Source organism: Pongo abelii, chromosome 9, assembly GCF_028885655.2.
Source record: "Pongo abelii isolate AG06213 chromosome 9, NHGRI_mPonAbe1-v2.0_pri, whole genome shotgun sequence".
NCBI lineage: Eukaryota > Metazoa > Chordata > Mammalia > Primates > Hominidae > Pongo > Pongo abelii.
The window spans coordinates 85,137,947-85,151,247 of record NC_071994.2 but is presented as its reverse complement, the minus strand read 5'-3'; the positions used below and the strand labels follow the sequence as shown (position 1 = coordinate 85,151,247).

The window sequence follows — 13,301 nt, the reverse complement described above, 5'->3', positions numbered from 1 at the left end:
GAAGTTTCCACTCTCATTTTTTTTCTCTCTTAGAATTTATTGCTAATGCATTTGTTTGTCCTATAGGCTTTACAAGTCTAAATTTTGTTTATTGCCCCTAAGGTATCATTTGATATCACCTCCATCACCTGTATTTCTTGCAGATTTATAGATAAGTCTAGAGGCCTGATGAGAGTCAGGATTTTTTTGGTTTTCTTTTTAGATAAAACACTACATATATCATACTCTGAGGGGTAGTTCTCATAGGACAGGCAGGAAGAATGCTTGATTCTTTTTTGTTCACCACTTTTCAAGGTAATGAGCTGGTTCTCCAGTATCTTCTAAAAGTGACTATTGACATCTGTTTATATTTGTAATATTATTATAAATTTATAGATTTAAATAAATTTGATGGGCTGGGCATGGTGGCTCATGCCTGTAATCCCAACAGTTTGGGAGGCTGAGGCGGGTGGATCACCACTTGAGGTCGGGAGTTTGAGACCAGCCTGGGCAACACGGTGAAACCCCATCTCTACTAAAATATACAAAAAATTAGCCGAGGATGCCTGTAATTCCAGTGGGAGGCCGAGGCAGGAGAATCTTTTGAACCTGGGAGGCAAAGGTTAAAGTGAGCCGAGATTGCACCACTGCACTCCAGCCTGGGCAACAGAGCGAGACTCTGTCTCAAAAAACTAACTAAATAAGTAAATTTGATGTATTTCAGTCCCTTGCAATTATTATTATTGATGCTCCCATTGTTCCAACTTTGCCAGTGGGAGCTTCTTCAAATGGGCTCCTGAGTCCTTTTGACATGACCCCAGGAATGTTGGATAATTTTTTTGCTTTCTGGTATGACAAGTGTTCCAGCCACATCTTGTGCATTTCCTGCCTCAGACCTGGAATTAGCCATTTCTTCAAGAAGTGCTTTCTTTTCAATGGGAAGTCGTATTTAGAGGCCACAACCTAGGTGTTAGGAGCCCTCCTGATTGGCCATTGTTTTTAGGCCTTTCAGTGGACAGAGCTTGTGTGTATGTGTGCATGTGTGTGGTGGATTCTGTAGTATCCTCAAGAGGGTTTTCCTATTAGGTTCTGCTAGCGTTCCGACTCACAAGACTACTGTAGACCACGCATGGCATCGTGTTCACTTAGAAGGACACAGGACAGGAAACACAGCTTGACAGTAGATCAGCATCCGGCAACCCTCTTCAGTGGAAGTAATTCCAGTAGCAGTCCATGTAACTTTCCAGGACCTCCTACCCAGTCCGCAACCCCCAGACAATTCTAGTATGAGGGAACAAGGCTCATGTCAAACAAATGGAGGATCTGCCTTGGCCTAGCAGCCTCCATACCCCATAGGAGACTAAATCTATTATAACAACTCCACAATCATAACTTTCAGGGTCTCTTCAAGTGAAGTCACCACATTCAGGGAAGCCCAAAGTTATGGCTTTCCATTAGGTATTTATAATTCCTAGATAGAATTCCCAGGCAAGAAGTAATTTATCAATCAGGGGTCATTTTTACCATAAGCAGTGTTGCCAGGTAATACAATTGACACACCTTTGTCAGGTTTCCTGGAGAATTTGAGGTAGGTAGAAAACTTTTTAAAGATAAAATACATCATGAATTATTCATACTGATACTTCTATTTATAATTCAGGACTGCAGAAATTTTACTTAACCACATTAATTTTATATTTATATTTCCTTTTTCCTATGCCAAAAGTCCCAGTTCCCAATGATACCAGCATAATTACTCATTTGCTTTATCCCATAATACACAGATAGCAACCTCAGAATAATAATACCAATAGTACCACCAAAAAGATGATTACTGAAACAGTACAAGATTGTTTCCTTCAATTCTTTTTGTCCTTAGGCTGTATACCACTGGGGTTGCACCATTAAATTACTGTATCTTAAACACCTTGAAATAGTTACTCTGTTGGCCCGGCTTGGTGGCTCAATCGCCTGTAATCCCAGCACTTCTGGAGGCCGAGGCAGGTGGATCGCTTAAGCTCACAAGTTCAAGACCAGCCTGGACGTGGCGAAACTCTGTCTCTGCAAAAAATACAAAAAAAAAAAAAAAATAGCTGGGCATGGTAGTGCCCGCCTGTAGTCCCAGCTACTTGGGAGGCTGAGGTGGGAGAGGATGGCTTGAGCCCAGGAGGCGGAGGTTGCAGTAAGTCAAGATTGCACCACTGCCCTCCAGCCTGCGCAGTAGAGCCAGACCTTGTCTCAGTTAAAAGAAAAAAAGGGTTACGATCTGTGTGGTTATTCCACACTTGATGAACATGTTCATTTGTTTAATTTTGCTCTCAGTTTTTAGGGATTGCTTTTTAAATTTAATTTTGAAATTAATTGTATAATTATATAAAGCATTTTTAAGTTCCTAAAGTAAAATCTACAAAACAAAGTATATTCAGAGGTGTCTGGTTTCTATTCCTTTCACCTCAACCCTGTTCCTTTCATAGGTAACCATTTTCTTTTAAATTAAGATTTTGTTCTATTCTTCTATTAAAAAAATAAAGAAATAAAATGTGTGTATAATATATGTATTCATATCCTTCCCTTTTTCTTGGATAGACAGTTGCATATTGTATATGCTTTTTTTTTCTGCTTTGCTTTTTTTTTTTTTTTTTTTTGGTTAACTGTATATCCCAGTGTTTCCATTACATGGCAGTATATAGAAATACTCCTAATTGATTTTGATTTTTATAGCAGCAAATACTCCATTGGGTGGATGTGCCATAGTTTATTCAGTCAGTGCCCTATTGATGGATATTTGGGTTGTCTCCAGTTCTTGCCATTATGAATGGCACTCATTTTTTATTTATTTATTTTTTTTGAGATGGAGTCTCACTCTGTCACCCAAGCTAGAGTGCAGTGGCGCAATCTCGACTCACTGCAACCTCCGCCTCTGGGGTTCAAGCGATTCTTCTGCCTCAGCCTCCCAAGTAGCTGGGACTACAGGCGCGTGCCATCACACCTGGCTCATTTTTGTATTTTTAGTAGAGACGGGGTTTCACCGTATTGGTCAGGCTAGTCTCGAACTCCTGACCTCGTGATCCGCCCGCCTTGGCCTCCCAAAGTGCTGGGATTACAGGTGTGAGCCACTGCGCCCAGCCAGCACTCATATTTTAAAGTAAACATTTCAGTAATCACAGTCACATTTGTTTTGTTTTACTCGCCCATCTGTCTGGCTTGACTTCAGATCTGGAGTTGAATTTTGATGCTTCTCAGCCTGCAAAAAGTCAAATGCTGATTCTTTATTTGATTTTACTACTGTTATAGGCAACAAGATTGACCTGGCTGAAAGGAGAGAGGTTTCCCAGCAGCGAGCTGAAGAATTCTCAGAAGCTCAGGACATGTATTATCTGGAGACCTCAGCCAAGGAATCTGATAATGTGGAGAAACTCTTCCTTGACTTAGCATGCCGACTCATCAGTGAAGCCAGACAGAACACACTTGTGAACAATGTATCCTCACCCTTACCTGGAGAAGGGAAAAGCATCAGCTATTTGACTTGTTGTAATTTCAACTAAAGGCTGAGGCACGGAGAAGAAAAGGAATCAGCAACTGCCCTGATGGGCCATGAGATGCTGGGGAGATCTGGCGATGACTGTGGCTCCCGCTCTCTGACCTTCTGACTCCTGTGGGCTCCTGAGCTTACAAAGCATGGCAGGCCAAGGGCCTCGACCACAGGCCAGCATTAGCAGAACATATAATGGTTTCACCCTTTTCCAGTCTGGAGTTGGAGCAAGGAGAAAATTGCACTAGGCACTCCATGATCTGCAGAGCATGTTGCTTTTGTTTTTTTAAAAAGCAAGTAAAAGCGCATTCCTGAACAGAGTCCAGGGGGAAATGTACTATAGGGATCCCTCCTGCACATCAGTGGGTGCATGTGGGAGCTGTTCTTTAGGGCTTCGGTGGTAATCATCTGGGGGCCCTGGTTTTCTTGTCTACCAGATAAACCAAAACTGGGAAGGCCAAGTACAGTCTCTGTGGTGCGTATTGACGACACCATGGAGATTTTGAAAAGTGTTATTTCTCTTGTCCACAGGCACTTTCAAGAACTTTGGGATGTAAAAATGAAATGAAACCTTTACCCATGACCAACAGTAACAATCATTGTTTTAATAATATATACAAGCTCCATAACTCCTTTTGGTGCTAATGATTCCGCTATTTCACAGACCAAACGTTTTAGTACATTAATGTCCTTAAATGTGTTATATAGAAATAAAAAAATGGGGGAAGTCCATGAATCAGCACTCTTTCTCAAAGTCTCATTACTACCTTTTTAAAGGTGGATTTTTGGGAAAAGAGAATACTTTTCCTTTTATGTTCCCCTCTGAATCCCTACCACTTTCTTCTCTTGTCTCTCCAGCCCTTTACGTAAATGAAAACGTTTGCAAAATGAAAAAAATAAACAAATGGTTGATGATATTCTAATATAAAAACTTAGCTCTAACACATTTTGAGTAGTATGAGGAAACAGACCAGATATGACCAAAATACTGTGGATTAATGGACTGTAGTGCAGGGCTCCCAGCAGAGCACAGTCCTTGATAGTAGGTCACATCTTTTACTTCCTGGTACTCTCCATCTTGGACAGACCAAGGCTTAGGATTTTGTAGATTTTTTAGTATGGTAAGTGAGAATAGCAACAGATGAAAAGTCTCACGACCCATTTTTATATCTTCGATGATAACCTTAGAAAAATTCTGCTCGTGGAAGCAGGTTGAACTGTCATTTATCCCCTCCTTCTTGTAATAATGTTACCTTCAGACGCTTAACCATACGTTCTTTCTTTTTTCTTTCTCTTTTCCTCTCTATTTTTCTGGTCTCTCCTTTTCTTCTTCCCTCCCTCCCTCCTTCCCTCCCATCCTTATATGCATGTGTTACTGCAAATCTCCAATTCAAATGGAGGTGTATATGCCTTTACTTAGCCAATTTAAAAACAGGACTCAAAATGGGAGATGTGCCGCTGAATATGTGTTTCTTTTTCTTCAGTGCCATACTTTGATAGCTTCCAATTTGTTCACTGATATAAATGCGAATTGGGAAAATAATTAAACCTGTATGCTGTTGATGCTGTCAGATGTTTCTGTAGCTTGCAGCTTAGCATAACTGAGGGATGAGTAATGGAATAAGGATATGATGTGTAATTCCACTGTTGCTGTAGATGGTGACAATCTCAGTTCTGATATGTTGATGTTTGAAAGCTATTTAATTGTAAAGAAATGAGTCATGTAGAGACACAATGTGGATAAAGCATTTCTGGCATTTCTCTAGCAGGTTCTAGATTGACCAGTGTCTTGCACATGAGATTATGCATATTTTTTAAGGGGCTGATACTTTTGGTTGGCCTCACTGTGTTTTTCCTGATCCTGTGGGAAAGAGAAAGGGATCCGAGAAGTTTGACTTGTTTTTCTTTTAGAATCTGTCTCTGCAGGAAAGAAAGGTCATTTTAATAAAAACCAAAATAATTTATAATAATTTTTGCCTTTCCCTCCCCATCCTCTCCACTAAGCCAGCAACTAAATGTATTCAGAAAACAAGTTAACCAAGGAGGGCAGAAGAATTTTTTTTAAACTGTAAGGAAATGTTCCTAAGTTTAGATTTATTACCTGTCATTTAGGGCAAAAATCCAGTGTCCCCAGCACATGATGACCCAACTTTGTCTCACAGTTGCAAGTGTGTTGAAAATAAAGTTGCTTTGTGAACTTAGAGGAAATGGCTGTGTTAGATTGGACTGATTTAGTTGCAAAATAATACCTTTTAGGGTCATACTTGTATTATTCCCTAGGGTTTAGCTTTCTGTATATACCCTTGGCCAGACTCAGAAGGGGATTAAAAAGCTCTGGTCTTGGCCTCTTTCTTCCTTGTTGCTCCTCCCAGCCTTTCCATAACTTACCCATCCACAGCCCATCAGCAGGAACACATGAGAATGTGGGACTTTGTTTCTTTTTTTCTTAGTTGTATGAATTCCAGATTAGGCCTTATGGTTGCTTGTCTACTAATATATCTGAGGTTTGAAAACAATCCCTGACAGTATTGTGGGTGCAATAAATATTAGTCAAATAAACATTTAAGTGCCAAGGTGGGGCGGTGGTGGTAGGGGGAGCTTTTTTTGATTAAACAGAAATTCCTTCAAGTAGAACTTGAGAAAGGACACTAATTACAGTCATCTTAACCCAGGCCAGGACCTAAATTTATTGGTTTAATAAGACAAAACAGTCTTATTGTCATGGCAATATTTGCTAAGATGAGCCTTCTTTAGATAAAAATGAACTCTCATTTAGTGGTGGATGAAAAAAGAGAAATTGCTTTATCATAGTTTAATTTGGCTCGGTCTACTAAGACTGCCAGGGTTCATGTATTCCTCCATTTTTGGTGTGATCTTTTTCTTCATTCAATAAAGTTATTAAATATATGGCAAAACTTTTTTCAGTTTCCAGTGAAAATGCATGATACTCATGCCATGGAGTCAGGCTTGGGAAAATCTATGAAATAATAGTTTGCTGATAATGATATTTTCTTATGGCTTTGTATAGACTACATCCTCAAAGGATTTTGTGCTTCTTTGCCCATAGAAGGCTTTTTCTCCCTTTGTGTGCTTTTATTAAATCTGTTGAATTGTATTAATATTTTTTGAATTTACAGGGCCAATTATCTTTTTGGTGGATTACTTAGATTAGGCCATGGGCTCTTCCTGGCCTTTCTTTTTCTTGGTCTTTTAATCATTTCACATTTTTATCTCTCCCTGAGTAAAGTGGCAAGAAAACTAAAAATGAAAGTTAAATGGATTGATTTGACAATGTGTCAAGTTCTGATTTAGAGTTTATAAGGAAGGTAGAAACGATTGGCCAAAATAAGATATTTGGATGAGGATTATTTAAGCCATTTAGATTTGGCCAGAGACGCCAGATTTAGCAAAAGACTGGGTTCTTATCTTCTTTCATTCATGAATATATGCCTTGGGAGGACACTGGTGATTCCCACAGAATTAGGCCAATGATTTGCCACATTACCCTTTAAGCTAGCCCATAATTCCAACAGATCCTGCACCAAGTTTCAGTTCATGACTCATACTGAATAAATATCAGTTGTAAATGATTTTGAATTGGTCTTTCTACTAAAGTGAAACATCTTTTAATCCAAGCCACATGAATGAAATAGCACAATCAGAAAAAAATGTTTCTTTCTTTTTTTTTTTTTTTTTTTTTTTTTGCATATCAAACCAATGGCCTTCTCCACTAAGCCAGCAACTAAAGGTATTCAGAAAACAAGTTAATCAAGGTGGGCAGAACTTTTTGAACTGTGAGGAAATGCTCCTAAGTTTAGATTTATTACCTGTCATTTAGGGCAAAAATCTAATGTCTTTTTTATTTCTTAATCCTGTAGAACTCTGTATTTCATAGTAATGAGTACTTAGGGATGATTGCTCTATTAGCCTCTGGGAGAGATCTTCTAGAGTTTGCCATTCCTTTTTTTCCATAATTTTTTGTCGTTGTTGTTGTTTTAACTGCAACTGGTTACTTTTCTCAACCATGGTCCTGACATGTTTATACTATGATACTTTTGAGACTTCGTTAAATAATTAAAAGCTGTGAAACAACATTTGCTTCTCATCCTTCAGACAAAATGTGTTCCATTTAAGCAGCATGGTTAAACACTAATTTTGGGATAAGGGAGGGATATGTTTTCTTTACTTTCTTTTTGGATTTTATTTCTGTGACATGAGCCTATTTGTGTTTGGAAGGAAAGATGTCTTCCTTTACATTCTTCACACTGGTAATTTTTTCATACTGAATTAAGAAATTATCATCCCTTCAAAACACATATTAATATAGCAACATTAGAGTAAGGGAGATGGCATTTCATCTCCACTCCTCAGTCCCTTGATGTTGGAATGTTATTATTATTTCCAGGAGCCATCCTTTAAAATTAAAAACAAATTGAGGCATTACCCGTCTGGTGAAGGAATTTTAAATGCAAGACATTTAAAGAATACTTGAAGGATTTGGGGAGACTTAGGTTAGGAAAAAAAGGGGAATACAATTAGTGCATTAGAACAAGATGCTCTGTGGTTCAGAGGGGTGGAATGAGGCCCACTGAATGAGGCCGTAGGGACACAGATTTGGGTTCCATGTCAGGGCGACCATTCTCAAAAAGTTGGTTCACTATGGACAGGCTGCCTCAGGTAATAGCCTCTGTCAAGAGACAAAGATGTGGAGAGGATCCAGTTGGTTGGAGATTGGAGCAGGTGACCTATTAACCTAAATTCCATGTTGTATGTAGTACTTTGCCCCTCATAACATGTTCAATTAAATATCTGTTAATTCATAGCTAATGACTTTTTTAATGGGGCCTCATTCTTCTGCCACAAGTATATCCCACCTTCATCTTTCAGGGAAGAGGTTGGTTGCACGTTGTTAGGCCAAGAGACTGGCCCTCCATTATGCCCTATGCTGGACTTGCTTTGTCGGTCCATTCATTGATGTCCTGTTGAATCAAAAGGTATTGTTTTAGTAGAAGTTACATGAAGTTATTCATTTATCACTTGCCAAACATAGGCCTTGCTCTGTTTAATAAGTAATGGGTGTCTCCTTCAAGATTTTAGGATAGGCCTTTTTAACAGAGCAGAATCTTCTGTTAAAGTTCTCATAAACAGACCAACATGATGTTTTACAGCTCCCAAGAGAGATGGGCTGGTGGGTCACTGACATAAAGCAGTCTACAAGATCTATTTTAGAAAAGTATCAATGACATTTCCTTGGTTTGATTCTCTTGAGAATACATGAGTTTAAAAGAACTGAGGTCAAATTGCTTTATGTGGAAAGCAATAAAAACAAGTATTTTTGACTTGAAAATTAGAGGTTAACTGTAAGCAATTATTGCTATTGAAGCCTATGGCCCAAATTATTCCACCTGCAAAATAACTTTCACCCTTGCAAGGCTGATAGACGGCTTTTCATTGGTCTTTTTTTTTTTTTTTTGGTTTTGTTTTTTTTTTTAAGTCATTGGTCTTAAATCTGAATGGTGACAAATCTATTTGAGTTTGACTGAGACTTTCTTGGACTCCTTTGGACAAGAGGTCAGAGCACAAAGGCTAGTCACCACTTCTTTGACTTCTTGAGGTATGAGCCAAAATTTTACTTTTCCATTGACTTAAAGCAGAATTTTTGGAGATGCTGTGTTCTAGTTCCTGACGGAATCGTTGGTGGTTGGTGACTTTGACACTTCAGAGAGTGATGTGGGGAGTTATACAGAAGGGGAAACACTAGTTTAGGTGTGAGGAGTCCTAGTATGCCACAAATTAGCTGAGACTTTAGACGAAGCACAATATCTTGAGCATCAATCTTCTCATCTAGGAGACAGACCTGTCAGGATTATTGTGAAAATTAGATGAGATAAGTTGAAAGTACAGTGCTTGGTAAACAGTTAGCACTCAAATATTAGTTCTTTTTCTCCTTAATTAAGAGCAGACTTTGAATGGTCTGATGCCAAGTGTAGATCCTTAAGAGACAAAACAAAGAAACTTTCCTGGCTTCAAAGAAAAGAACTCCATTTCTGAAAGGGTGCCTTAAAAGGAATTCATTTATCTGATCCATCCTTTTGCCTTTGGGCATTACTACTGTCACCCTCCATTTCTTTACAAACTTCAGGCAAGGTGGTCTCTCTCTCTCTCCCAATAGGCAATTCCAGGGTTGTAAACTAAGCTTAATCTTAGAACTGAAATACCTCACGGAGCAATTTAAACCTCTTTCTTCTTGATCCTATTCTTCATGGGAAGAAAACTGGGTTGATCCCTATCTTCTTTTTAAGGAGCCACATTTGCCATTTATTATTGCTCTTTTGCCTATTTAAAAAAAAACAGTCAGAAAAAAATAATGATTATTAAAATGATAATCATTATTTACTTAGTGAATGTCAGGATAGGTATTTATTACTCTTAGCTTCTTATTGGTATCAGATGTAGATCACGGTCTTACTGTTGATTAACTCTTCAGTTATATATACATACTTTGATTCTTTAGTTATATAATTGATAACAAAGTGTGCTTCTGAAGAATTATTCTGGCTGTATGGCTCTTGTTTCCTCCCCTTGGTAAAAATGGAGTCATGAATCTCAGTTTTGTGATCTGCTTTTAATTTCATATATGACATTATTTGATGTACATAATTACCAACATCCAAAAGGGTTTCTTCCCCTTTCTACATGTGCACTAAATTCTAAAACAAAAATTGGAATACAAAATGCCTAATAAAGCAAAAATTCATGTACAGAAAAGCAAAATATAATCTAGTTTGTTAAGATTTGTCACTAGCTGGTTGAATAATGCACAGTTTTTGTTTAAGGTTACACAGTTATGCCTGGATTAAATAACAATAGTAAAACTTGACAAGTCTTTTGAAAAACAGCTGCTAAACATATTGCTTTCTGGAATGTAATCATTAGCAACAAATATTCTCTTATTCTATACAATTGCAGAATGCTAGTGGAACTTTCTTGTAGGTTATTTGACAATGAATGTTAATTGATTTATTTTTTAAAAATGTAAAATCCTCTTATCCCTTTAAGGCCAGTTTAGGCTTTCATGTCCCTGTGGTAGAAAATTTCAAATGCTGGCTTCTAATTTCTACTCACTGAAGTGTCTTCCAGACATACCAGATGGTTGGAGCTCCTTTGATAGTGTATAAGGGAGCTACATAAATGTATTTGAACTAACTCGTGAGCAAAATTTCTGTTTTCAGCAAAAAAAAAACAAACAAACAAAAAAAAAACAACGAACTCTGCTCAAAATTTCAAATACAGGAGTAAAAAGAGGTTTTTGATAATCTGAAGGGAAAAGTGTGCCCCATATATCTTGTACACACTTTTAATGCATGACTTTTAGTATAGAGATGAAATAAAATGCAAAATATATAATTCTGGAGATCTCAGCAGCTAGTTAAAATATTTAGAGAAGCTGCTTTATGAAGACTTAGAGAATCCTTGATCTCCCTCACCTTTCCTATCACTCCACTGAAACATGGATCTTTAATATTAATACATACATAGTTTTAACTAATAAACAGGTTAATCACTGAGTTTTATGAACTCGATTCTTGATATTTGGCTATTGGTTTTAAGCATAGGATATCAGTATTATTTGTATACGGCGGTATATAAAATCTAACCAACTTCAATATAAGAATAGTACTTGATTTTAAATGTTAATATGCAAATATTAACAGTATACTACATCATATTTTATATGTTTATATATTGATCTTTTTACTTAAAGCCTGTTAGAAATATAACCCACTGATGACCCGAGTCCAATTAGCTGAAAACCTTCTGTAGAAAGGTGATTGTATGAAAAATTCAATCAACATTAAAAAAGGGAAGTGGGGAGGGAATACAAACTTGAACAAAATATTCTTAAATGAAGTTGCATCTCTTTTTAAAATTAAGATATAATTCATGCACCATACAGTTTACTCTATTAAGGTGTAAACTTCAATGTTTTTAATCGTATTCACTAAGTTGTGCAACATCACTACTGCCTAACTTCAGAACATTTTCATCACCTCCAAAAGAAACCCCATACCATTTGCAATCACTCCTCCTCCTCCTTCCCCCAGCATCTGGCAACCACTAATCTACTTTCTGTCTCTATGAATTTGCCTATCCTGGACATTTCATATAGTCAAACAATATGTGGCCTTTTGTGTCTGGCTTCTCTAAGTAAGCATAATATTTTCAAAGCTCATCCATGTTGTAGCATAAATCAGTACATTGTTTTCATGTTTAAATAATATTCCATTATATGTAGATGCCACATTTTATTTGTCCATTTATCATTTGATGGACATTTGGGTTTTTTCCACCTTTTGATTATAATAATGCTGCTATGAACATTTATGTAAAAGTTTTTTGTATGGGTGTATGTTTTCACATCTCTCTTAAAAACAATTAGTCTGACAAATCAAATCAAATCATTTATGTTTATTTAAGTAGAACCTCTTGCAATCCTATTTGGAGAGTGCAACTTATGATCTTAGTTTAATTGATCAATTAGGAGACCCCTGAATAAAGACTAACTCCCCAATATATCCATAAGAATTTTTCTATGAGCCTGTCATTTAGATGTGATAATCAATCAATTTCATGAAGACTGTTTCAGTCTTGTAGAAATTGAGTTGCCATCACATAGAGGATTTCTTGTCCTCTGCATTGTTTAAAGGACAACTACAAATCATGCTGGATAAGAGTACTCATTCAATCTTTTAGGATTCAGTGAAGTAGCATTTTAAATATGTAAGTTATTTTATATATTGTCTGTCTTTTAAAATTGGACTTTGCTTCTTGAAAAAAGTTTGTCAAATCACCAAACCATATGACTGTCCATTCATTGTAGCTTATGTTTTTTATTATTAAGAAATACTTCATACTGAGAGTAAAAGAAAAAGAATGTATTTTGTGTGCAAAGGATGAATGTATTAAAAACTTTTTATTTGTAACAATTTTTTTAAAAAACTAAATGGAAATTGCTTTCTCATGTACTTGTATATAAATAAACATTTCCTGTTGCCCACATTTGGGGAATCATATGCCATCAAAATATGTAAAAAGCAAACAAACTTTAAGTGTACTAATGTCTTTCAGCGTGGTGCAAAATGTGCCCTGGATCTGGGGGAATCTGGAGACCTGAGTTAAATGTTGATTTTCTAACTGGCTAACTTTGGACAAGTCATTTAACATTTTGCACTATGGTTTTCTCCTTTATAAAACAAGGGGCTAGATTAGATCATCTTTAAGGCCTCCTCTGATTATAAACACTAAACGAGACTACTCTGCTATATTCAGGATATGAAAATTATATGCTAATTATTTCTATTGGTGAGAAAGATCCTTTATCCTATCATATATATTGGAAGGCGTATTACACTGAGAACTAGGAATCACAAATTCTAGTCCCAGTTCTGACATTGAGAAGCCATAAATTCTAGTCCCAGTCAGTGTGACTTTAGGTTAGTCACTTCATGTTAAACTTTATTTTTCCCAACTACCAAAATATGGACACTAGATTAGATAGCTTCAAGGTCCCTTCCAGCTAAAACACATTACATGATATCACTAGAGATTTTCTACACAATTAGTAATGAGACTACTCATCACTAGCAGGACATTCATTCCTTCACCCATCCATTTATTCACCATTTATTGAACATACACCATAGGGCAGGCACAAAAGTCTGCCTTTTAGATGCCCCCATCTCCACTGCAGAAGTCATAGATTTGCACCTTTTCTTGAAATTCATTTCCA

The 13,301-nt window shown here is 37.0% G+C and overlaps 2 protein-coding genes across 8 annotated transcripts in view; one reads left to right on the top strand and one right to left on the bottom strand.

Annotated features, from left to right (window-relative positions):
* The window catches only part of RAB30 (RAB30, member RAS oncogene family), a 90,760-nt gene extending 85,048 nt beyond the window's left edge, over nt 1–5,712 (top strand). For all 7 annotated transcript variants that reach the window (XM_002822302.5, XM_063711320.1, XM_063711319.1 and 4 more), the window contains one exon: nt 3,274–5,712. In XM_002822302.5, the coding sequence (XP_002822348.1) occupies nt 3,274–3,524 (251 nt within the window). In that variant the 3' untranslated portion in view covers nt 3,525–5,712. The remainder of the gene's footprint in view (nt 1–3,273) is intronic.
* Nucleotides 5,713–7,114: 1,402 nt separating this feature from the next.
* Nucleotides 7,115–13,301, bottom strand: part of DDIAS (DNA damage induced apoptosis suppressor) — a 75,702-nt gene continuing 69,515 nt past the window's right edge. The window contains exon 6 of the mRNA XM_054524870.2: nt 7,115–8,490. Within this exon, the coding sequence (XP_054380845.1) occupies nt 8,480–8,490 (11 nt within the window). The 3' untranslated portion in view covers nt 7,115–8,479. The remainder of the gene's footprint in view (nt 8,491–13,301) is intronic.